Source organism: Jaculus jaculus, chromosome 3, assembly GCF_020740685.1.
Source record: "Jaculus jaculus isolate mJacJac1 chromosome 3, mJacJac1.mat.Y.cur, whole genome shotgun sequence".
NCBI lineage: Eukaryota > Metazoa > Chordata > Mammalia > Rodentia > Dipodidae > Jaculus > Jaculus jaculus.
The window spans coordinates 16550444-16575670 of NC_059104.1; the positions used below are offsets into that span (position 1 = coordinate 16550444).

The 25227-nt window shown below is 46.0% G+C and overlaps 1 protein-coding gene and 1 pseudogene across 1 annotated transcript in view; both read left to right on the plus strand.

The window, feature by feature from the left end:
* The first annotated feature begins 20137 nt into the window (after positions 1-20137).
* On the plus strand, positions 20138-20364 carry LOC101605086 (annotated as a pseudogene).
* A 3686-nt stretch (positions 20365-24050) lies between these two features.
* Abcc4 (ATP binding cassette subfamily C member 4) overlaps positions 24051-25227 on the plus strand; it is a 287715-nt gene continuing 286538 nt past the window's right edge. Inside the window, exon 1 of the mRNA XM_045145529.1 lies at positions 24051-24124. Coding sequence (XP_045001464.1) covers positions 24051-24124 — 74 coding nt within the window. The remainder of the gene's footprint in view (positions 24125-25227) is intronic.

Here is a 25227-nt window from a genome sequence, read left to right on the forward strand (position 1 = left end):
ACTGCAAATGAACTCCAGATGCATGCGCCCCTTGTGCATCTGGCTTATGCGAGTCTTCGAGAGTCAAACGGGGATCCTTTGGCTTTGCATGCAGACGCCTTAACTGCTAAGCCATTTCTCCAGCCCCTTATTAGTTTTTTGTTGTTGTTTGTTTGTTTTTTGATTTTTGGAGGTAGGGTCTCACTCTAGCCCAGGCTGACCTGGAATTCACTGTGTAGTCTCAAGGTGGCCTCAAACTCACGGCGATCCTCCTACTCTGCCTCCAAGGTGCTGGGATTAAAGGTGTGTGTCACCATGCCCGGCACCCCTTATTAGTTTTTTTCAAAGCAATAAATTGAAACAACAGAAGCATGATTCTTTGTCCCTTATGTCCAAGGTCAGACGGTCTTTAAAACAACACTTATCACAGCCTGTGATGTTTCTAAAAATTGGTGCCTCTGGCTGCGAGACAAGGTGATTTCTCCACCATTCTGGTTGCAATGTCAACTGCTCCAGGGCTTAAAGGACCAGAGCATTCCTGCCAGTCACTGTACCAAATTGGCACTGGTGACCCCATTTCAACTTCCTCTGAAGCAGCCATTGGCTTCTGAACCCGGTCTAAACTTGCAGTACTAGATTGCATCACACAGAGCAGAAACTGACTCTACACCCTGACTCAATGGTGATGGAGTGAGGCAGGCTGAGACAGACTTACTTCACTTCTCTATAAACCTTGTTAGTTATAAAGGATAATAATACATAACAATGTATACCCCATAGTACTATTGTGAAGATAGTACAAAGGTACAGTTACCCTTTCAATGATGGACAAATATTACTATTGAATAAAAAAAATTATCCTATCTTGGCAAATGACACTGCCTTATGTAACATCCCATTTTTCCATGTGACTGAATCTACGTCCCTGGCAACTAAATTTTTGTTATTCTTCACATATGAATATCAGTCTTCATTTGCTATGGATAGCTGAGCAAACTAATGTGAATGACGGTTTAATTTAATAGTAGTGTTTGGTTTTTGAAGATAGACTTTTGGAAATCCACAAACATTGTTAATCTGTATATTGTAATTATAATGTTTTTTCTTTAAAAAAAATCTTATCTTTTTTCTCATAAGGTCATTTTAGAAAACTTGGAAAACAGATTTGCCTTGAGTTTAATCACCCCTAATCCCAATGGACAGAAATAATCACTGGTGAAGTTGTGGAACATTTTGTTCCAATCTTGTTTAGTTTCATGCATTCTGGTACATAATTGGCTAATCATTTCAAGTCATTATATGACTATTTTCTGCTTCTGTGATCTGTTTCTTGAAAGTAAACCCTAAAACAAGAATCTGAATACCAATGTCTTCAAAAGAGAAAGCATGTGGGCTGGGTATGGTGGCGCACGCCTTTAATCCCAGCACTCGGGAGGCACAGGTAGGAGGATCACCGAGAGTTCGAGGCCAGCCTGAGACTACATAGTGAATTCCAGGTCAGCCTGGACCAGAGTGAAACCCTACCTGGCGGGGGGGGGGGGGGGGGGAGGGGGGACAAAAAACAGAATAGAGACCCTAGAATAAGGATATAAAAGCATGTTAGCTTTTGGTCACTAGGATTAGATATTCAAGATAATTGTCTTCATAAGGGAAGAAGTTTATTTTGCTTCATGGCATTAGAGGTTTCAGTCCATGTTGCCGCTTGGTTTGTAGTGAAGTGGTACATCACGGTGGTGTATCATGGTGGTACATGACGGCGGTATTTCATGGCCGTACAACATAATGATATGTCACGGCATACATCATGGTGGGAGCAATGGTGAAGCCATGCTGCTCATCTCCATACGGCTTTGTAACAGCCATGCATGTGAGTTGGTGGGTCCTGAGGCTGCAACTTCATAGGGCTGCTCAGGGTGCAAATAAGATCATAGGCTGGTTCCTGGGGCGTGGATGACATAAACCCCCAGATCTAAAGATTTGCATGGGAAGTTAAGTTGTTTTAAACCGGGGTGGGAGATGGCTCAGCAGTTAAGGGCATTTACTTACAAAAACCTGACCGCCTGACAGCCAGGTTCAATCTGCCAGTGCCCATGTGAAGCCAGATGCACAAAGTGGCATGCGCACCTGGAGTTCTTTTGCAGTAAGTGGCCAGAGGTGCCTCTCTCTCTCTCTCCTTTCTCTCTGTCTCTTTGCTCACAAATAAATACATAAAAATAGGAATGATTCTGGTTGATCGATGTGGTTGTGCTACGCTCTCTTCCGGCTGGGCCTAAGACGCGCCAGGCGAGGCAAGGACACTCAAGGACATTCATGGCAAATGGCGCTGCTCTCCTTCTGCCTGCGGGCCCCTCGCTTCTCCTCCCCACCCGTTGGTGCTGTGTGGAAGGCAGGGGTGTGGAATCCCGTCCAACTTCGCTTAACCTCCCGCCCTGACTCTGTGGCTGGCCGTCCTCCGATGCGTGTGGCAGACCCCTGGTCTCGCTTGCTCTTTTGTCCCCGTGCCCACTGTGCAGTTGGCTGTCCCTGTCTGAACCAGAAGGGGTTGTGCCCACTGCTGGGCCACATGCCCTCCCTAGTGGCATGTGTGCCGCACCTCTGCCTTATCCCTTTATGGTGCTTTTGGAGGTGACCCAGGCCCAGAAAGACGTTGTATGCCCTCTCTCATATGTGGATCCCAGCTACAGATGACTGGACTTCTGTGTGAGTAGGAAGAAAACTCAGTAGCAAAGGCTAGTAAGCTAGAAAAGAGATATAAAGAGAAGAGAAAGGAAGGGAGGGGAGTACTTAATAGGATGGTATTATTATATATGTAAGTAGAAGAATAGATTAAAGGGGTGAAAAGGCCCAAGTGAGCTCAGCGGAAGAGATTGAGTAAAGGAAAGGTGGAGGGAGGGCTAATCAAAATCTAAGAGGATATAATAAATAAATCATATAGAAACCCACTTTTTTGGACAACAGAACACTCAGGAGCCATAGAAAATTTTCAGTACCAGGGATAGGATACCTTCCAGTGAATTGTTGGCCAGAGAGGTCCCTGATGCCCCCAAAACATTATAGGCCATTGCCGAGGCCCTTGGTTTCCCACCAGGAATAGATGGTAAGACCCTATTGCTGGGGACTCCATACACTTGGGCTGCAAGGCCACTGAGAAATCCTGCTAGAACTGTGCTGATAACCTCCTCCATGTAGACCAGCTGACAGAAAGCTGGAAGAAGCCATTCTGCATGCAGTTCAATTGGAGAAAGAGAAATCACCAGTGAAGATACTCTTCAGTGGACACTGCAAGCCTTGTATATTGCCAGCCAGGCCAAATGAGCCAACGGGTGCAATAGTGGCATGTTTGTCATGGTGAAATCCAACTGCCCTCTAATTGGACCGGAGGCCCGCTCCATGGGAAGGAGTACATCCCTGATACTGAAAACTTCAAACAGGGGTACGTTATACCCAGTTCTTGGCGCCTCCAGTGACCACCAAGGAGAACCAAACATGTATGCAAGGGCAAGGAGCTTTATTTCGGGCTTAAGCTCAGACTCTTGAGTCCACCAAGGCAGTGGATCTGTACAAGAGCCCTGAGCAGCAGTGGGGGCAGGTTTTTTTTTTTTTATAGGGATTTGAACAAAGAAGTAGGGGAATGGGTACATGATTGGTAGATTTAAGTAGTAACTGCACTTTTATAGCAAATTTTGTTAATTATGCTAGAATTATTTTTAAAAATATTTTATTTATTTATTTATGAGAGAAAGAGATAGAGAGAAAAAGAGAATGGGCACACAGGGGCCTCTAGACACTGCATATGAACTCCAGACACATGTGCCCCCTTGTGCATCTGGCTTACATGGGTCCTGGGGAATCAAACTAGGGTCCTTAGGCTTTGCAAGCCAATGCCTTAACCAGTAAGCCATTTCCCAAGTCTTCTATGCTAGAATTCTTTTTTTTTTTAAATTTTTATTTATTTGAGAGCAACAGACAGAGAGAAAGAGTCAGAGAGAGAGAGAGAGAGAGAGAAAAAGGGAATGAATGGGTGCGCCAGGGCCTCCAGCCACTGCAAACAAACTCCAGATGCGTGCGCCCCCTTGTGCATCTGGCTAATGTGGGTCCTGGGGAATTGAGCCTCGAACCATGTCCTTAGGCTTCACAGGTAAGCGCTTAACTGCTAAACCATCTCTCCAGCCCTACTAGAATTTCAGCTAGTGGAAGACTTCAACCCGACTCCAAAGTGAGTAATATCTTTCCCTTCCAATGTCTCCTTAATCTTTCCTATGTTTTTATTCTGCCTCAATCCCAGGAAACACTCTTAAGGAATAGAGAAGTGAGTCAGAGAAGGCTAAGAAATCCAATAGAGAGTGGGGGAGCCATTCAGGCATTTGTATTTCATCCTGCTGGAAACAATAGCAGACAGAACATTCCAACTGGGAGGCAAGAGAGTTGGGCCCAATCCACCCCCAATCCATCCTTGGTTCCACTCTTGCCTGATGCGTGGGCCCAAAGTCCTTCCATCACCAGGAAAAAGCCCTTAAAGCAGAGAGATGCTGGTAAGCAGTGCATTGCTCCAGGTCCAGGCAAGTGTGGAGAGAAAAGGGTCTGTGAAGTGTCAGCTTCTGGTGCCGTGGGCCACACAACGTGTCGTCTTTGGATTCTGGCACAGTTCTTGAGACACAGAAAGCAGTGACTTTCCTTTGGGCGGCTGGCTTACTTTTCAGGCTTCTCTGTGTTACTTGGACTCACAGTGTGTTGTACAGTTGCTTTCTATTGCTGGACAAAGAATCGTTTTAAGGGAGGATGTGTTTAGCTCACAGCTCTAGGTTATAGTCCATCATGGCCAGGCAAGGCCCGGCACACATTCAGTCAACAGCGAGGAAGCAGAGGAGGAAATGCTGCTGCTCAGCACACACTCTCCTTTTCATATAGTCCAGGAATCCAGTCCATGGGGTGGTGACACCCACAGTTAAGGTGGGTCTTGGCACTTTTTTTTTTTTCTTTTTCTTTTTTTGAGGTAGGTCTCACTCTAGCCCAAGCTGACCCAAAACTCACTATGTAGTCTCAGGATGGTCTCAAACTCACAGCAATCCTCCTACCTTGGCCTGCAGAACGCTGGGATTAAACAGATACACCACCACATCCAGCTGAGTCATTAACCTACTAAAATAATTCCTCACAGGCCTGCCCAGAGGCTAACCTAATCTACATTAATTCCTCAAAGGTGATCCTAGAGTGGGGTGCTGCACACCTTTAATCTCAGCACTGGGGAGGCAATGGTAGGAGGATCAGCATGGGTTTGAGGCCAATCTGAGGTCAGCCTGGGCCAGAGTGAGACCCTACCTCGGAAAACCAAATAAATAAATAAATAAATAAAAATAAATTAATTAATACCCCACCCAAAAATAAACTCTATGGTGATCCTAGGTCCTGTAAAGTTGATGATCAATATGAACTATCACACACAGGTACTACCAGCTACAGGTAATATAATGTTGTAACGCGATGACCGTGAAAAATCCTGAGTTTTTAATTTATATTTTCAACAAAGAAAGCCAGTGGATCTAACAAAGATTTTTGGTCCCTACCATGACATGTTCTGACTGGCTAGATTTGAGTCAGTTGCCAGTTTGGAAGTTATGGGGGAAAAGTCTATTGACAGAGTAATGACCATGTTATTGGGAACTGTGTATTCCTGTGTGAATGGAAATTCAAATTACAAATGCCATTTTCCCATTTCTTCTCTCTATCTCTCTCTGCTTACAAATACATAAATAAATAAATAATAATTAAAATAACAAGTTTGCTGGGTGTGGTGGTACACACCTTTAATCCCTGCACTTGAGAGGCTGAGGTAGGATCACTGTGAGTTTGAGGTCACTCTGAGGCTACAGAGAGAGTTCCAAGTCAGTCTGGGCTAGAGTAAGATCCTACCTCAAAAAACCAAACCAGACCCAAACAAAACAAAACTCCCTCTAATCTCATCACCTCAGACTGATATAGGAGGATCCCTGTAAATTCAATGGCATCCTGGGCTACAAAATGAGTCCCAAGTCCGCCTGGGATAGAATGAAAGATCCTACCTTCAAACACATATATAATCAAGAATTAAAAATGAAGAGTCACTCATGCTGAAGTTTCATGTCCTCCAACTGAAACTCATTTATTAAAAGTATGAGAGAGGCAATAGCCTGATTTCTCAAATACAACAGGTTTAAATGGCACAATGAACTTCCCCATTCCCTTTCTTTTAAACATATTTAATTAGTTTATTTATTTGAGAGAGAGAAAGAGGGAGAGAGAGAGAGAGGGAGAGAATGGGCATTCCAGGGCATCCAGCCACTGCAGACAAACTCCAGAGGCATAAGCCCCCTTGTGCATCTGGCTTAGGTGGGTCCTGGAGAATTGAACCAGGATCCTTTGGCTTTGCAAGGAATGTCTTAATTGCTAAGCCACCTCTGCAGCCCCCTCCCCCATTCCCTTTCTTCATCCGTGTATAGGAAAAGCTAACTCAATGACTTGTGCCACCAACTCATCCATTATCTTTCATTGTTTTGTCTATCTTCATAAGTCACTTTGAAATGACCTATCAATTCCTTAATTACCCATGATAATGTTTCATTATGGTATTTTCATACGCGTATAATGAATTTTGATCATTTTCGCTCCTCTATTATCTTATGTGCCAAAGCAGTTGTTTTCCCTTTATACTACCTTAGGAAGGGGTTTTGCAACATTTTTCCAAGACTTGTTGACTTCCTGAGTCTCCTGAGCTTCCTTCCTACCCTCAGGGGGGGAAAAAAAAAAAAATGTTTCAATTGCTAATTAATAGTGGTTGAAGTTTGACCTTCAACAATTCCTATAACCTTGAGGGCTGGTCATGTGACCTTTTAAATTTCAGCTCTTCCAGACTTCTTGACTCCTCTCTTCAGGAGGGACTATTTCAATTTAGAGGAATCTGCCAACCACTGAAGAAATGTCACCCTGCCCCCTTCAGCAGCCATTAATTAATTGCCTAAAACTCCTGAGGGAGAGGTGAGGTCCGGTGAGCCCCTCTCCCATCATAATGGAATGTTGGCAGGCTCCTCTTGTGCAAGCATCCACAGCTTCTGTGAATTCGAGAGTGCAGTAATTTCTGGAAGGTGGCATTCCGTTAGCAGTCCACCCCTTTGCCTGGCTCTTCCGTTCCTTTCAGCCCCTCTTTCTTCCACAGTGGCCCCTCAGCTTCGGTGGGCGGGGTGGTGGTACAGACGTCTCATTTAGGACTGAATGTTCAACCGTCGCTTATTCTTAGCACTTTGACTAGTTATAATTGCTGCCACCTGCTCAGAGTCACTGATGAAGGCTGTCACACGTAGGGACTTATTATCTATGGGCATTAAAATATTTAGGAGATAATTTGATAAGCACATCATGTCTATTTAGCAAAACAACAGTGGCTTCCCCACTAGGGCCTATGACCTCCACAGCCACAGGCTACTGACCAGGTCTAGAGTCCAGACATAATTCCCTCCAGTGGGGCTGGCCTCAATCTAATCAGAAAGCAGTTGGTTACCACAGTAACAGTTATGCCACTGTTACACCATGTGTATGTCTTACCCGAAGGAACCGTTTTCTTTTTTGATTCTTTCAGTTCTTCATATATAAATCAGCTAAGACTAAGAGAATTTATTCTACTTTATGGGGGGAGAAAAAGCCAACTAAGATGCATCCACCATCACATCCAGTTTCACACTTGACTTTTTATGTGGGTACTTGGAATCGAACTTGGGTCCTCATGCTTCCAACTTTAAGTTGTTGTGATTCTGGCTTCTAACCCTAATAATTTATAGTTTATGAAGGCACACAGTCTCAACACAGGCCTTCAAAGTTTATTTGGGAATGAATCATCAAAATAAGGTTAAAACTTCTTCTGACATTCTCTCATATTATTCAAGTCTAATAATTTTGTTGGTGGAACACTTATGACCCCCTTTCCAGGTTTCTGAGTGGGACCCTGCTAGGGGAACACTCTTGATTCTTCCTGTTTTCTTTCTTGCTGATACCCTGACACATCCCAGGAGTACGGAAGGAAGAACTAAGGGTTCTTGGTGTGCTTCTGTTCCCGTCTTCTGTTTGCAGAGGTTTGTCTCAATCCGCTCTGTCCACCCCTTCTTGCGGGAGGCCCTAAGAGGTCTGTTTCTGGTGACTGTGAGGTACAAGTCTGGCGCAAAGAAAGACAAGGAAAAGAAACTCAAAGGTAACAGTCACGTGAAACACCTGTGGAGGGAGCCCCGAGACCACCACCCCACTTGTAGACTAGTTACAGGGCTTTGGGAGGAAGGAAGTGGCTATTCAAGTTTTTTTTTTTTTTCAAATTATTTTGTTTGTTTATTTTTATTTATTTATTTGAGAGTGATAGAGAGAAGGAGGAATAGAGAGAGATAGAAAGAATGTGCATGCCAGGGCCTCCAGCCCCTGCAAATAAACTCCATATGCATGAGCCCCCTTGTGCATCTGGCTTACATGGGTCCTGGGGAATCAAGCCTCAAACAGGGGTCCTTAGGCTTCACAGGCAAGCGCTTAACCGCTAAGCCATCTCTCCAGCCTCAATTTTTTTTTTTTTTTAATTAGAACCTACTAAGCTTTGGGTCCTTTGAGCTATGGCACAATTCTGTGACTCTGCATGAAGCATCTCTTGTTGATGGTTCTTGGTGTGACTTCCTTGGGAGATGTGAACACATGTCTGTCATCCCAGATAGGGTACCAGAAGGATCCAAGTCTAGTTTAGTAAACCAGTGTGCTTACTGGGGCTACTTACAAGGGTATAGGTTATGAAGCTTCAAGAGCATAGAGGACTCAAAGGAACTTGCATCATTGAAAAGCCCATCCCAACATGGGTGACAATTCATGAGCACACTCCACCCCAGATTTTATAATGTTGGGGGGAGAAGCCTTGTGGAACTTATGAGAGGCTTCATGAAACTTCTGACTTGTATTTACTTCCTGAGCCTTGTAAGTTTCATTTACTTCCTGAGTTATTTATTGATTTGCTTATGAAGAGAGGGAGAGAACGGCGGGTAAGAGGAGTTAATGGATGTGCCAGGGCTTCTACCTGCTGCATACAAACTCCAGATTTCTGTGCCACCTTGTCGAGCATCTGGCTGTACGTGGGTACTGAGGGATTGAACCTGAGTCCATTGGCTTTGCGGAAGAGTGCCTTACCTGCTAAACTACCTCTCCAGCCCTACTTCCTGCGTTTTAATGGTTTCCATCCATAAGGGAATGTTTGAATTCTGGGGAAATAACTACATATCAAAGCTTTCTCAGCCTCTCCCACCAGGTTCCGGTCCAGTTCCTGACGTTGTCAGTTTGTTTTTTTTCTCCATACTCTTAAATCTGTGTTTCACATTTAGGTCATTTTCTCTCAGAAACAGACTTCACAGTTACCTGGGTCCTTAGGCTTCACAGGCAAGCGCCTTAACTGCTGCACCATCTCTCCAGCTCTCCATGTATGTTTTTTAAAAATATTTTATTTACTAATTTATTTATTTAAGGGAGAGAGAAAGAGAGGGAGAGAGAAAGAAAACAGGCACGCTAGAGCCTTCAGCCACTGCAAACAAACTCTGGATACACGCACCACCTTGTGCATCTCGGTGGACCACGTGTGTATTTCCTCTAAATTTCTGATCTATCACATGAGGGTTTCCTCTCAACTCTGGGCTTGCGGTGTGTAATGGCTCTAATCCCAGAGTCTACCATGGGTCTACCAGGGTTATGACGCTCTTCACTACTCACCTCTCATCTGAATTGCCCAGTCTGGGCTTTGGTACTTGCCCTCTCTCATTCTGCCTTGAGCCATCACCAATTACTCTCTTCACTTCCTTCCTTCCGGAGGCTTAGCGTGGATGTCTTTCGGCTTTGCCTCCCACATGAGTGGGTACGTCTTCTAAATCTTTTTGCACGGGCTTCTTGATCCCATCTTCCATGTGCTTATGAAACTGCTTCAGCCTTTTCCTCCATACCGATTTCCCCTACATAAACCTTACGGATTATGATTTCCACCTAAATAAACTCAGTAGTTCTTAATTTATCCTTCTCAAGCCCATTTTTATCAATTCTTTGTGGAAACTAGACTAAGGACCCCAAAAATTTGGGTTCACAAGTCTGAGTGACCTCTCCCAAACCCCCAAACTGCATCAAAAGTAAAACAGGGGCTGGAGAGATGGCTTAGCGGTTAAGCGCTTGCCTGTGAAGCCTAAGGACCCTGGTTCGAGGCTCGGTTCCCCAGGACCCACGTTAGCCAGATGCACAAGGGGGCGCATGCGTCTGGAGTTCGTTTGCAGAGGCTGGAAGCCCTGGCGCGCCCATTCTCTCTCTCTCCCTCTATCTGTCTTTCTCTCTGTGTCTGTCGCTCTCAAATATATAAATTTAAAAAAAAAAAAAAAAAAAGTAAAACAGGAGCTGGACGTGGTGGCGCATGCCTTTAATCCCAGCACTCAGGAGGCAGAGGTAGGAGGATCGCCGTGAGTTCGAGGCCACCCTGAGACTCCACAGTGAATTCCAGGTCAGCCTGGGCTAGAGTGAGACCCTACCTCGAAAAACCGAAACAAAAAAGTAAAGCAGAAAATCTCCCAAGCTAGGAGGTGTCCCGAGAGGGTGGCTGCAGAGTGCCTTGGCTAGAATTGAGGGATTTTGCTTGTGTAATCCGCAGAGCACCACCTACGCTTATGCTCTCACCCACCACTTGGCCATGAGATGGGAAGAGCCCTCCACACCACCCAAGGCTCCTCCCTCCAAGGGGAAGTCGCTCCTCCCCTAGGGTATGGGCATGAAAGCTTAAGATGCCAGTCTCCTCCTTTTTGGCTGCGCTGCTGTATTCACAGCTGTCCAGGCCCTTGCCTCTCCCTGCTCCTGAGCCACCCCACTCTGATCTGTTAATAACAAATTAGTCTCTTAGACATTAACACAGGTGTGATCCCACAACCTCTGTGTTGAACCCGTAACAGTTTGGTTTTTAAACTCTTTTTTTTTTTTTAAATTTTGAAATAAAATTTATTAACTAATGCCAAATTCTATCATGTCTTTAAGATTTAGTATTATTTTACAATTATGAATACACATTCATACTTATACACATACAAAATCAAACCAACATTTCATAAATATAAATCACAGGTTATAAAATTATCAAATTAACAAATAACTTTTTGAATTAAATTTTAGCCCGCTAAAACCTTTTCTCCTTAAAGTCTGCATGCACTAGAGCAATCCTTATGTAACACATAAAATAGGACTGGAGAGATGGCTTAGCGGTTAAGCACCTGCCTGTGAAGCCTAAGGACTGCGGATCAAGGCTCGATTCTCCAGGGCCCACGTTAGCCAGATGCACAAGGGGGCGCAGGCATCTGGAGTTCATTTGCAGTAGCTGGAGGCCCTGGTGCGCCCATTCTCTCTGCCTGTTTCTCTCTCTGTCTGTTGCTCTCAAATAAATAAATAAAATAAACAAAAATTTAAAAAACACAAGATATATAACCTGTAATATTGGCAGTCCACTACAGAGACAATAACTGAATCTAAATGTTTAAATTTTAAATTCTAAATGTTCATGGTTTTTAAACTTTTTTTTAGCCAGGCACGGTGGTGCATGCCTTTAATCCCAGCACTTTGGAGGCAGAGGTAGGAGGATCACTGTGAGTTTGAGGCCAGCCTGAGACTGCATAGTGAACTCCAAGTCAGCCTGGGCTAGCGTGAGCCCTACCTCAAGAAAAGAGAATTTTTTTTTAACATTTTATATTTATTTGAGAGGGAAAGAGAGAGAGAGAGAATGGGTGTACCAGGGCCTCTAGCCACTGCAAAGAACTCCAGACACATGTGCCCCCTTGTGTATTTGGCTTATGTGGGTCCAGGGGAATTGAACCCGGGTCCTTTGGCTTTGCAGGCAAGTGCCTTAACTGCTAAGGCATTTCTCTAGCCTGATTTAAAAAAATATTTATTAATTTGCATGTATGTGCATGTCTTTCTGTGTGTGTGTGTGTGTGTGTGTGTGTGTCTTGTTGCTGCAAATGAATGCCAGACACATACACCACTTTTTGCACAAGGCTTGCATGGGTGGTCTCTTGTTAGGCTTTGCAATCAAGGGCCTTTCCCCTTGAGGATGTAAATTAAGTGTCAAGTTGGGTGGGCTGGATTATGTCCTCTGAATGTATGTGGCGGGCTCCTGATACATTTATGAATTAGACAAAGGATTGTTTACTTTTGGATATGTGGACAGGTGGCCTCCTGATGAGTCAGAATGAGTCAGGGCTTTTGACATTTTGGTGGGTCAACATGAGTCAGGGATTTGGGGATTTCGGTTCCTGGACTCTGCTCCCTTACAACCTCGGTGCTCATCAGTTCTGTCAGAACACATTGTCTGTTTCTTTCCTTTGGGCTGATTAGCTATCTACAAAATGGGGTCCCCCTTTACTCCTAATCCCTATCAATAACATCGTCAGAGTCTTCTTTGTCGCTTTCCCTGAGGGGTGTCTTTGGGCCTGGCTGGACCGTGACGGTCTGGTGGACGAGGTTTCCCCTGCTATCCTGCATCATCCCACGGGTACGTGGCACTGCTGCCTGAGAAACCAAACCTTCTACACTGGGGTCAACTCAAGGGCAAAAATGATGCTTAGAAATCTACTTACAGCCTGGCGTGGTGGTGCACGCCTTTAATCCAGGGCAGAGGGAAGATGATTGCCATGACATCAAGGCCACCCTGAGACTACAGAGTGAATTCTAGGTCAGCCTGGGCTAGGGTGAGACCTTACATCGAAAAACAAAAACAAAAAATAAATAAAGAAAGAAAGAAAGGAAGGAAGGAAGGAAGGAAGGAAGGAAGGAAGGAAGGAAGGAAGGAAGGAAGGAAGGAAGAAAGAAAAGAAAAAGGAAATATATTTACAGATATCATGCTGCCTTACTAGTGTTCTCTAGCATTTTCTGCATTTATTGGTATATTTACTTGCTCATTTTTGCTTTGGTGCTGAAGGTAAATGCTGTGTCACTGAGCTGCGCCCAGACTTGTTATTCATTTCCTACCCCCTTACACACACACACACACACACACACACACACACACACACACAGTGTGGTTATTGCATTTACATATTTCCAGAGCCCAGTGTTTCAACCCTGCTCACTTGTGAAGATAGCCTAGACAACACACATGGTAAACTACAAGCAGGTCTTGTAGCTGGAGGACAGAGAGACAGCAAGCAAGAGAGACAGACAGATAGACACACACACACACACACACACACACACACACACACACACACACACACAGAGGATGGTTTAACTAACAGACAGCAAAACAAGCCAAGGTCTCAGTCAGTAACACCTGCCAAGGTCAGGGAGTAACGCCACCAGCCAGGGTTTGAGGCTTATAAAATGAGCCAATGCCAGCAGCTACAGGAAGGTTCTGGTGAGTCACCCCGCCCTAACTGGGCGAGCAGTGTGGGCTCATCTGCTTGCTTGGTCCATGGGGGCTTGGCAGCATCATGCAGTTCCCTTACTGACCAGGCTCCCAAGAAACCCAGAAAATAATCAGTTACAGAGAATGACCTCAGGTTCTTTTGCAGGTCTCCACCATAAATCGTTTTTAAAAAAATATTTTAGTTTTACTTATTTATTTATTTAACAGAGAAAGAGGGAGAGACAGAGAGAGACAGAGAGGGAGAGAGAGAAAGAATGGGTACTACAGGGCCTCTAGTCACTACAAACAAACTCCAGATGCGTGTGTCCCCTTTGTGCATCTGGCTAATGTGGGACCTGGGGAATTGAACCTAGGTCCTTTGGCTATGCAGGCAAATGCCTTAACTGCTAAGCCTCCAGCCCTCCACCATAAATCTTATAAACTCTCTGTACTAGTCGCCCAGCAGCAACCCCCCTTCAGGGAACCCTCCCCGGGGAGTCTTGGTCTTTCCTGCTATTTTCCAAGTGAACTTGCTTTCTCATATATTCACTCACAAGGTGAGACAAAGAGCTGCTATTTCAGCTTGACCTTTGGTGACTTGATTTTTCTGGCAGCTTCATCTCTAGATGAAGCCCCCCAGAGCCTCATTGTTTACAAAGGTGCTGCATCTGCAGTTATAATATAAACATGTGTAATTTATTTTAAACATTTAAAGCTTTAGAGCTATCATTCACATATCACATCACCATCTATTTATTTATCTATTTTTATTTTTTATTTTTTTGGTTTTTCGAGGTAGGGTCTCACTCTAGCCCAGGCCAACCTGGAATTCACTATGGAATCTCAGGGTGGCCTCGAATTCACAGCGATCCTCCTACCTCTGCCTCCCAAGTGCTGGGACAAAAGGCGTGCACCACCACGCCCGGCTACCATCTATTTATTGTTTGCGATGCTGGATCTCAAATCCAAGGACTTGATCATGCAAGGACATATTCTTTCCCTGAGATCTATCTCCAGTCCCTGTTTTTACTTGGAGACAAGGTCTCCCTAAGTTGCCCAGACTGGCCTTGAACTTGTGATCCTCCTGTTTGGCTTCCTGAGTAGCTGGAATTCTCTGTGCCACAGGTCTTGACTATGGTTTGGATCTTTTATAATTTTTATTTATTTATTTATTTGAAGGAGAGAGAGAGAGAGAGAGAAAGAGAGAGAGAGAGAGAGAATGGGTGTGCCAGAGCCTCTAAACCGCTGCAAGTGGCCTCCAGATACATGCACCACTTTGTGCATCTGGCTCTTCATGGGCACTGGGGAATCGAACCCATATCAATAAACTTTAGAGGCCAGCGCCTCTGGGCCATCTCTCCAGCCCTATGGTGTGGATTTTAATGTCCCCCAAAGGCCGTGATGCAAATTAACATCGCCCAGCCTGCCATGCTATTGGGAGGTGGTGGACCTTCTTATGTTATTGTGTGTATGACGTGTGATGTGAATGTGGACGCACACATGCCACAGTGCACGTGTGCAGGTCAGATGACACACTCTAGTGTCAGTCCTTGACTTTCACTTTGTTTGAAGCAGAGTTTCTCTCTCTCTCTCTCTCTCTCTCTCTCTCTCTCTCTTTTTCTCTTTCTTTTTTTGAGGTTGGGTCTCGCTCTAGCTCAGGGTGACCTGGAATTCGCCATGGAGTCTCAGGGTGGCCTTGAACCCAAGGTGATCCTCCTACCCTGCCTCCCTACTGCTGGGATTAAAGGTGTGCGCCACCACGCCCAGCAAGTCTCTCTTGTTCCTGCTGCAAAAGTCGGGCTACCCGGTCCTTGAGCATCAGGATTCTCCTGTGTCTGTCTCCCGTCTTGCCACAGGGCCTCTGGGATTACAGATACTCACGCCGCACACCGAGCTTTCTATGGGTTCTGGGGATCTAAACCTGGGTTGTTGGACTGTGAGTTAAATGCGTTAGTCACTGAACCATCATTGCCCCACCCCCAAGAGGTAGCAGAACCATTTCAAGTTGCAGCTTGAGCTCTTGGAAGGAGGCAGCGAGGCTGTGAACCTGTGCAGAGGAGGTCAGGTACCACCCGTTCCTGCCTCTCCTCGCCCTCTGCCTCTGAGGCTGAGTTGAACACACCCTCACTCCCGTAAGGCGCTAGTGTAGCCACAGGGACAAGGCCACAGGGCCAACTGACCATGGACTGAAACGCGTAGAGCCTGAGGCAAAATCAACCATCCCCCTTTAACTCTTTTTGGTTTGTTTTTTAAAATATTTTATTTATTTATTTATTTGAGAGAAAAAGAGAGAGAGAGAGAGAGAGAGAGAGAGAGAGAGAGAGAAAGAGGCAGAGAGAATGGGCATGTCAGGGCCTTTAGCCACTGAAAATGAATTCCAGATGCATGTGCTCTTTTGTGCATCTGGCTTATGTGGGTCCTGGGGAATTGAACCAGGGTCCTTAGACTTTGCAGGCAAACCCCTTAACCACTAAGTCATTTGCCCAGATCCCAATTTCTTTCTTTCTTTTTTTTTTTTTTCAAGGTAGGGTCTTGCTCTAGCCCAGGCTGACCTGGAATTCACTATGTAGTCTCAGGGTAGCCTCGAACTCACAGCGATCCTCCTACCTCTGCCTCCTGAGTGCTGGGATTAAAGGGGTGCGCCACCATGCCCGGCTCTTTTTTATTTTATTTTTTAAGGTAGGTTCTCTCGCTAGCCCACGTGGACCTGGAATTCACTATGTGGTCTCAGACTGGCCGCCAACTCATGAGGATGACGATCCTCCTACCTCTGCCTCCTGAGTGCTCGGATTAAAGGCCATGTTGAGTGTGGTGAATTCCAGGACTGCTTGGACTAAAGCAAGACCCTACGTGAAACACACACAAAAAAGAAAAAAAAATTTCTTTAGGGATTTTGCCCCAGTGATGTAGGTGTTACACACTTGGCATATTATTTTCTCTTTCTTTTTCTTCCTCTCTCTTTTCTGTCCCCCCCCCCCCCCACACACACCTCTTTCTCACAATGCAGGATTTTGAGCTTTGAAAAGTTGCTCTGCCACTGACCTATGACCCTAGACCTAAGAAACCACATTTTTTATTTTTTTAGGTAGGGTCTCGCTATAACCCAGGCTGACCTGGAATTCACTCTGTAGTCTCAGGGTGGCCTCAAATTCACGGGGATCCTCCTACCTCTGCCTCCCGAGTGCTGGGACTAAAGGCGTGCGCCACCACGCCCGGCTCACACTTCTTTTTTTTTTTCTTGAGACAGTGTCTCATAGGTCACCCAACCTGGTCTCAAACCCATGATCCTCCTTCCTCACTATCCCAAGTGCCAAGACAGGTTACAGGATTGAGTAACAAGGTCCCCCCTTAAGCATATTTTCAACATTATTCAATGTTGTAATACTCACCTACGTTTCATTCCTTTTTATGAAGTGCCAAATAATATTCCATTATATGGATTTACTACATTTTATGTACCTCTTTGGAAGTTGATAAATGCTCGCTCCTTCCTCCTTTTTGCCTTTTATGAATAACGTCGCTCTGACACGTGGGTGCAGGTTTTAGCGTGGACATACTCTTTGATTTCTCTTGGCTTCCTTCCTAGCGGCGGAAGCGCTGAGTCACGTGTAACTCGACTTTTTGAAGACCTGCCAAACTGCTTTACATAGTGGCTGTGCTAAATTCCACTACCATCCATCAGAGGTGCGTGGATTCTGCAAGTTCTCCTTTTCCGATTCTCCTTTTTCTTTTTAGTGATAGTGCTGGCTAATTAAAAGTGAGCAAATAAGTGTAAATGTAGGTTTTCTTAAGACGTCTCCCCCACCTTAGCATGCTGGTGCCTGTCTTGCCAAGTACCAAGAAGGCACTCCTTAAATTAAAAATTAAAAAAGGACATATATGAATATGCACTTTTGAACCCAGGCTCTAACACACACTAAACAATCATTCTGCCACTGAGCTATACTTCCCCCCAATATTTGTTGAATGAATCAGAAAACCTCCTTGCATTTGGGTATTGCCTTCAGGGAGCACCAACAAGAAGAACGAGAGCAGAGTTTCAGGTCCTCACTGCATACCAGAGACCAGCAAGGGTCAGAAAGGTGAGGTAACCATGAAAAGTTGGGAGCCATAGTCCAGGGACTTGGTTCTCTCCACACACACCCCCCCCCCCACTCTTTCCACGCAAACACTGGCTGTCAGTATTCCTTCTAAACACATTAGTTAATGTTCATGAAAGAATGTTAAGACGTTTTAAAAGAGCTTAGTTTAAAAAAAGCCAACAGCCCAGAAGAAGCTGGAAGGACAAAGTGTTTTGGCAATTTGGAGCTCGCTAATTATGGTTTAGCACAAAGGGGTTAAGGGTTCCAGAGACAGAGGGGAGTCACCGGATTCTTTTCTTTTGATTGTGGGGTTTTCATACGTATCCTTTTAATTTTTTTTTTCAGTATTTTTATTGACAACTTTCTTGATAAGTCCCTCCCCTCCCCCTCTTCCCCCTTTACAAATCCATTCTCCATCATCACCCCTCCCTTTCTCGATTAGTCTCTCTTTTATTTTGATGTCATCTTCTTTTCCTCCTGTTATGGGGGTCATGTGAAGGTAGTGCTAGGCACTGCGAGGTTATGGATTTTAAAACCAATTTCTGTCTGGACAATTGCATTGTAGGCAGTCCTACCCGTCCTTTGGCTCTTACATTCTGTTTTTTTGTTTTTTATTTATTTATTTATTTATTTGAGAGCGACAGAGAGAAAGAGGCAGAGAGAGAGAGAAAGAATGGGCACGCCAGGGCTTCCAGTCATTGCAAACGAACTCCAGACGTGTGCGCCCCCTTGTGCATCTGGCTAACGTGGGACCTGGGGAATCAAGCCTCAAACCAGGGTCCTTAGGCTTCACAGGCAAGCGGTTAACTGCTAAGCCATCTCTCCAGCCTGGCTCTTACATTCTTTCTGCCACCTCTTCCACAATGGATTCCTGAGCCTTGGAAGGTGTGATAGAGATGTTTTAGTGCTGAATACTCCTATGTCACTTCTCAGCACTCAGTATCTTTTGCATCCCAGTGGTCACTGCCAACTGAAAAGAAAAGCTTCTCTAACCAAAAATGAGAGTAGCATTAATATATGTACATGAGTGTTAAGAAAAGTGCTTACGAGGCAGCCATAGACTTTGATTAAGTTTCCAGTACCAGGCATGTATTCCCTCCCATGGAGCGGGCTTCCAGTCCAGTTAAGAGAGCGGTTGGTTTTCCTATGACAGACATGTCACTATTGCACCTGTTGGCTCATTTGGCCTGACTGGTCAAACTTAAAGCTTGTAGTGCCCACTGTTCACTGCTGATGACATCTCTCTTTCCCATAGGGTTGCATGCAGTGTAGCGTTTTCCAGCTTTCTGTCAGCTGGTCTACAGGGAGGAGGTTTTCAGCTTAGCTCCAGATTGATTTCTCAGTGGATTTTTTTTTTTTTTTAAACTGGAAATGTTTATTGTACTTGATCAATAGTCAATAGCCATGAGAAGTAACCACATAAAATGTACTGAGACCTTGCTTCATCTGAACATGTCAGTATCCACTTGAGAAAAGGAGATCTATAAATGGTTTTACATTTTCATGCTTGTGCATTGTGACCATTGGATCATTGTACACCTCAAAATTGTTTTACATCAGAATAACTGTATTTTTTTTAATTTTTATTTTTTTATAATTAACAACTTCTATGATTGCAAACAATATCCCATGGTAATTCTCTCCACTCCCCACTTTCCCCTTTGAACCTCCACCGAGTATTATTTTGAAAGAAAGAGAGCCAAGACAATTGGTGGATACTTTAAATACTGTCATTCTAAAGAATATTACCTAGTATGAAGTTCTTCAGTTCTTTTGCAAAGATTATTTATGGAATCTTTTTGTTGTTGTTGGTTTTTTTTTTCAAGGTAGAGTCTCACTCTCACCCAGGCTGAACTGGAATTCAGTATGTAGTCTCAGGGTGGCCTCGAACTCATGGTAATCCTCTTCTCTTGCTTCCCTCCCCTCCCGCCTCTCCCCCCAGTGCTGGGATTAAAGGCATGTACCACCACAACCGGCTAGGAATTGTTTTGATTTTCTTCTGAGTCTTAACATTTTTCTTCTAGGATATATTGCCTTTCTCAGAAAACTGAACTTTTTCTAGGGTTTATTTTTAAGCGAAATTTGAGCCATGTCCCAGGTAGCTTGTGGTCAACATTATATACAGTTAGCTTTCTTTTTTTTAAATTTTTATTAGCACTTTCCATGATTATAAAAAAAAAATCCCATGTTAATTCCCTCTCTCCCCCCCACTTTCTCCTTTGAAATTCCATTCTCCATCATCAGTGGATTCTTTTTTTTTCTCTTTCTTTTCTTTAAGCAAGGTCTCACGATAGCCTAGTCTATGTTAATAACACCCTGAATGCACTTAGTCATGTATCACCTGGAACTCACTCTGTAGCTCAGGCTGGCCTCTAACCCAGGATATCCTCCTACCTCAGCCTCCCGAGGGCTGAGATGACAGGTGTAAGCTGCCACGCCTGGCTATATTTCTGACTTTAGAAAACAAAGGCTCTTCAGCTTTGAAGTGAAACAGGTGCTGAGCAGTTACTGGACTGGAAAATGCAGGGAGTTTCCAAGAGCCCCATCCATCAGGAATAGGTTATAGAAAGGGAGGGAGATGGATGATCACCATTCTCTTATAATGTTCACATTGAAAAATTATTGTCACTGGATGACATCAGAGTGTACCGCCTCTGCCCTCGCCCTTGCCATGAACAGCGTTGGGGACGCTTGCATGGACACGAAGCGTATGACCGGTGTTTCCATCGCTGGTTTGCCGAGAAGTTCCTGAAAGGGGACGGCTCTGGCGACCCGTGCACTGACCTCTGCAAGAGCTACCAGCAATGTGTTCAGAAAGCAATAAAGGAGAAGGAGATTCCTATTGAAGGACTGGAGTTCCTGCGTCATGGCAAAGATAAGCCTGAAAACTCTTCTTGACCTTGAGGATGGATTCCTCACGTTAGGAACAGAAAGGGATCCGGATTTTGCCAACAAAGGCTATGAAGATAGACGTGGAATTTGATGAGTTTGGGACTTTTGTTTCTGCCTTTTGGATTTTCCTGCTTCTAGAAGATGATGAACTGTCACTCTTGCTTTGAGATGATTTCTCACTTGCGGAAATGTGCTAAAACTGAACAACTTCTCGGGATTATGGTTGCAATACATGGTCTGTAATGAGCTTTAAACGCACCTTGTATGTAAGTAATGGTGAATTGGTCAGGGTGATCGTGATTTTTGCTGCAAAGGACTTTAGGTACATGCTACGGGGGTCATTGTCCATGAGAGCAGTCAGTTAGGACCCCTTTTTCCTCTCAGGGAGCTAATGCTCTGAAACGGGGCCCAGGCACTATGGTTCCAATCAATGGGAAACACGGTTTTTTTATGTGGTAATAGTTGGTTGCTGGTGGCCTGTGTTAGTGAGGGGAGGAAGCTTTTAACAGTGCCTGCCTTGACCTGAGGAGTTGGATGACCACCTCAGAGTTCATGGCATGGCTCACGGTCACCATGCTCGGTCGCCAGTGAGGAAACACCTTCATTACAAAGACCGGCTGCTGCAAGTTTTCGACTCAAGCTAATCTGCACATCATTCAAAAGGAAAAATGCTGCCTCTGGTCAGATGAAGATGTGGGAAAGGTGCTTGCTTTTATCTGTCTACTGTGCCCTGTATAATTATATAATGTCTGTAATCATGAAAATGAAATAAATTGTAACATTTGTTAAAAAAGAAAAATTAAGCCGGGCGTGGTGGCGCACACCTTTAATCCCAGCACTTGGGAGGCAGAGGTAGGAGGATTGCCAGGAGTTCAAGGCCATCCTGAGACTACAGAGTTAATTCCAGGTCAGCCTGGACCAGAGTGAGACCCTACCTCGAAAAACCAAAAAAAAAAAAAAAAAAAAAAAAAAAAGAAAAATTATTGCTGCCTTGCGTGGTGGCGCCTTTAATTCCAGCACTTGGGAGGCAGAGGTGGGATTGCTGTGAGTTCGAGGCCATCCTGAGATGACATAGTGAATTCCAGGTCAGCCTGAGCTAAAGTGAGACCCTACCTTGAAAAACCTTAAAAATATATATCTATATCTATCTATCTATCTATCTTCTCCTTTTGGTCAAACATGCATGAGATACTGAAAACTTGTACAATCAACCCCATCACTTAGCTAAAAAATGAATAACATCTTGCCATTCATTTGTACTTTGTTATTTGGGCTGGCCCTGAACTCTTGGGTTTGAAGATGTCTTCTTCCTGCCTCAGCCTCCTGAGTAGCAGGGACAGGATGTGGGTGCTGCTCCTGGATGCACTTGACTTTAGTTGTTTAAAATTTTATTTTTGAGCCAGGCGTGGTGGCGCATGCCTTTTCATCCCAGCACTTGGGAGGCAGAGGTAGGAGGATCACCGTGAGTTCGAGGCCACTCTGAGATGACATAGTAAATTCTAGGTCAGCCTGAGGTAGAGTGAAATCCTACCTTGAAAAAAAAAATTATTTTAAGACAACTATAGGGGGTGTGCAATTTTGATTCTTGCACTGGGAGATGATGGCAGGAGGATCAGGGTTCAAGGCTTATCCTTAGCTAGATGGCAAGATAGAGGCCAGATTCAGCTAATGGGCCTCTCTGTCCCATTTGTACACACACGCGTCTATTGAAAAAAAAAATTAACTTTTTGAGACAGAGGCTTGGGATGTGGTCAGTCTGGAATTCCCTGTGTAGTCCATTATCCCCTGAACTCAGACTGCTGAGGGCTCCTCAGCTTAGTACTTCATTTTACTATTCATTCACTCATTCATTTATTTCTTCTAGACCTGGAGAGACAGCTTAGTGGTTAAAGGCATTTGCTTGCAAAACCTGAAGACCCAGGTTCGAGTCCCCAGTGCCCATGTACAAGTCAGGGGCAAAGTGTGGTGGCATCAGTCTGGAGCCCATTTGCAGCAGCAGGCGGCCCTGGCACACCCATTCTCTCTCTCAAGCAAATAAATATTTAAAAATTATCCGGGCGTGGTGGCGTACACCTTTAATCAGGAGACAGAGAGGTAGGAGGATCACTGTGAGTTCGAGGCCACCCTGAGACTACATAGTGAATTCCAGGTCAGCCTGAACTAGAGCGAGACCCTACTTCAAAAAAACAAAACAAAAAAATTAAATTAAAAAATAAAGATATTTGCTTACATAAATACATATTTAATATATTCAATAAACAAATAAATATTTATTGATTGGTTTTATTTTATTTTGACCCAAGCTGATTCCGAACTTCCGAGGTAGCCAAGGATGATCCTGAGTTCCCGAACTCTCCAAGGGCTGGGATTACAGGTTATCTACCACCATGTTTGCCTGACTTTTAGATTCATAACCAGTGAGACTTTCTTAAAACTATTCAGTAGAGTATTTATGTGAAAGTACCTAAGAGAGATAAAAATGATCTTGCTAATAGCACTGTCAGCTTGTAACCTTTGATCTCTTTCTTCATTTAGGGCCGGAGGGAAGAGAAGCTGCCCATCTGGTTAATGAGGACTCGTGAGCGGCAGTCCAAAAGTTAGGATCCAGATCTTACTGGTTCAGCAGGCCACTGACCATTCTGCACAGCCCAGAACCTGTTCACATGCAAACCTGACTACAAATCAGGTCTCACCATTTATCGACTCTGAGGCCTTGGGACATGCTCTGGCTTTGGGTCTAAGTTTATTCTGTAAAAGGAGGACAACCTTCTTGACTATGTTAAGGGTTAAAAAAAAAATAAATCAAAAAACCAGGCAAGATACCCAGCAATGGACATCACTAAGTGTCCTGTGGCGTCTTCTGTTCCTTGGCCACTGTCACTCTGTGCGGATTGCAGGCCTCCATGAAAGAGGTACCACAGGCAGTTCTCTTATCAGATCCCCTTTCCCCAAGCTCAGAGGGCAGCCAAAAGCTCAGAGGCCCTTCCTGCAAAGCAACATGGGAGCGGACCAAGCCTTGCTTCAGCGACACCTCTCCAAGTCACTTGGGTTTTCCTAATCTCAAGTTACCTGCCTGTCATTAGGCCTTGCGGCTCGGCATGGATTGTCCAGGGAACACCCAGCAGCGGCGGCCCGAGGTCAAACGCCGAGCCCTAAGGTTGCAGAGGCTCGCCGAGCGCTGCGCCCGGGGCGGACCCGGTGGAGGACAGGCAAAGGCGGCGGGTCTGCAGAAAGCGGCGGCCCCAGGGGGGCGTTTCCGAGCCCGGGGAGGGCGGGTCCAGCGGGCACCGCCCCCCGCTACCTTCAGGGTGGTGCTTTGGCGCTGATCTTAAAACTTCTGCAAAAAAGTTCGCGGCCTGGACCGGCACGTGGGCGCCTCCTCCTTCTCCTCCTCCTTCAGCTCCTGGCCGCGGGGCTCCCCGCTTTTCTCCCAGGCCGGCTCCCCCTCACCTGCACGCCGCCGATCCCCCACGGGCCTCCCGGTTGCACGGAGCCCGGTTCCCGGAGGCGCGCAGCGGTCTCCCCGGAGGAGTCCCCGGGAGGCGGGCACGGGGCGTTGCCGCGGCTGGAGCCCGGTTCCCGGAAGCGGCTGGATCGTCGGGGCTCCCGCCGAGCGGGGCCCGCCGCGCCGGGCAGCAGCATCCATCCTCCCGCGGGCCTCGCGCTCGCCCTGGCCGGGAGCCGCCGCCGAGATGCTGCCGGTGCACGCCGACCTGAAGCCCAACCCGCTGGCCGACGCCAACCTCTGCTCGCGCGTGCTCTTCTGGTGAGTGACACCCCCAGATCCACACCCCCCCCCCGACCTCCACCACCTCCCCGAGCCCGGCAGGCCCGCCGCCCCGGGATCCCCGCCGAGCATGCGCCGTCCGCCGGCTCCCCTCCGCACCCCCCCCCCCACACGCCCGCCCGAGCTCCCGATTGGGGACCCGGTGGTGGCGGGTGCAGGTCCTCCGGGAAGCGGGGGGACCTGCTGCATCCCGGGCTGGACCACCTCCACCCCGGGACACCCCCCCCCCCACTCCCCGCACACACACCCGCACGCCTCGATCAGGGCTCGGTTCCTGCATCCACACCGCCACCTCTTTCTTTCTTTAAGATATTTGTATGCATTTATTCGAGGAAGGAGAGAGAAAGAGGCTCGTAGAGAGAGAATGGGCGCTCGGGGCCTGCAGCCACTGCAAACGACCTCTCCACCCGCCTGTTGCCCCCTTGGTGCATCTGGCTCACGTGGGCACCGGGGAGTTGAACCTAGGTCTTTCGGATTGGCAGGCAGGCGCCTTATCGGCTGAGCCAGCTCTCTCCAGCCCCGCAACCTCTTTGTTTATAACCAAGCGCCCTGCAAAGCCTGTGCTCTGACCCAGGACCAGCACCGGGTCTCTCCCAGCCCCCTCCCCCTCCGCCAGTGACCCTCCCCAGACATCTCCCTCCCGCCCCCCCGGCTCCCGCTGTGCGTCTGTCTCCTTGACCAGGTGTCTTTGTGTCCTTCCTCTCTGTGACCCTGCCTGTGCTACTTGGTGTCTCCCCCCCCCCCCCGCGTGGGTCCACTGGCACCCAGTCAAGGCTTATTTCGTGTGGGTAGAAATATCATTGTATTATTATGTTTTATTCCTGAGTGGGGGCACTGTTCTTGAACGAGATTTGCTTCCGTTTTCCTTATGACTATGGCAAACATCGCCGTGCTGTGATATGACTTTACCTGTTTGGTGGGACTGACTTTGCGTTTCCTGTTATTTATTTTACTTATTAATTTATTTTGATTTGAGGCGGTCTCATGTTGCTCAGGCTGCACTAGAACTTGCTGGGTGGCTCAGGATAACCTTGAACTTCTGAGCGTCCTGTCTGCACATCCCATCTGCCCAGTGCTGGGAT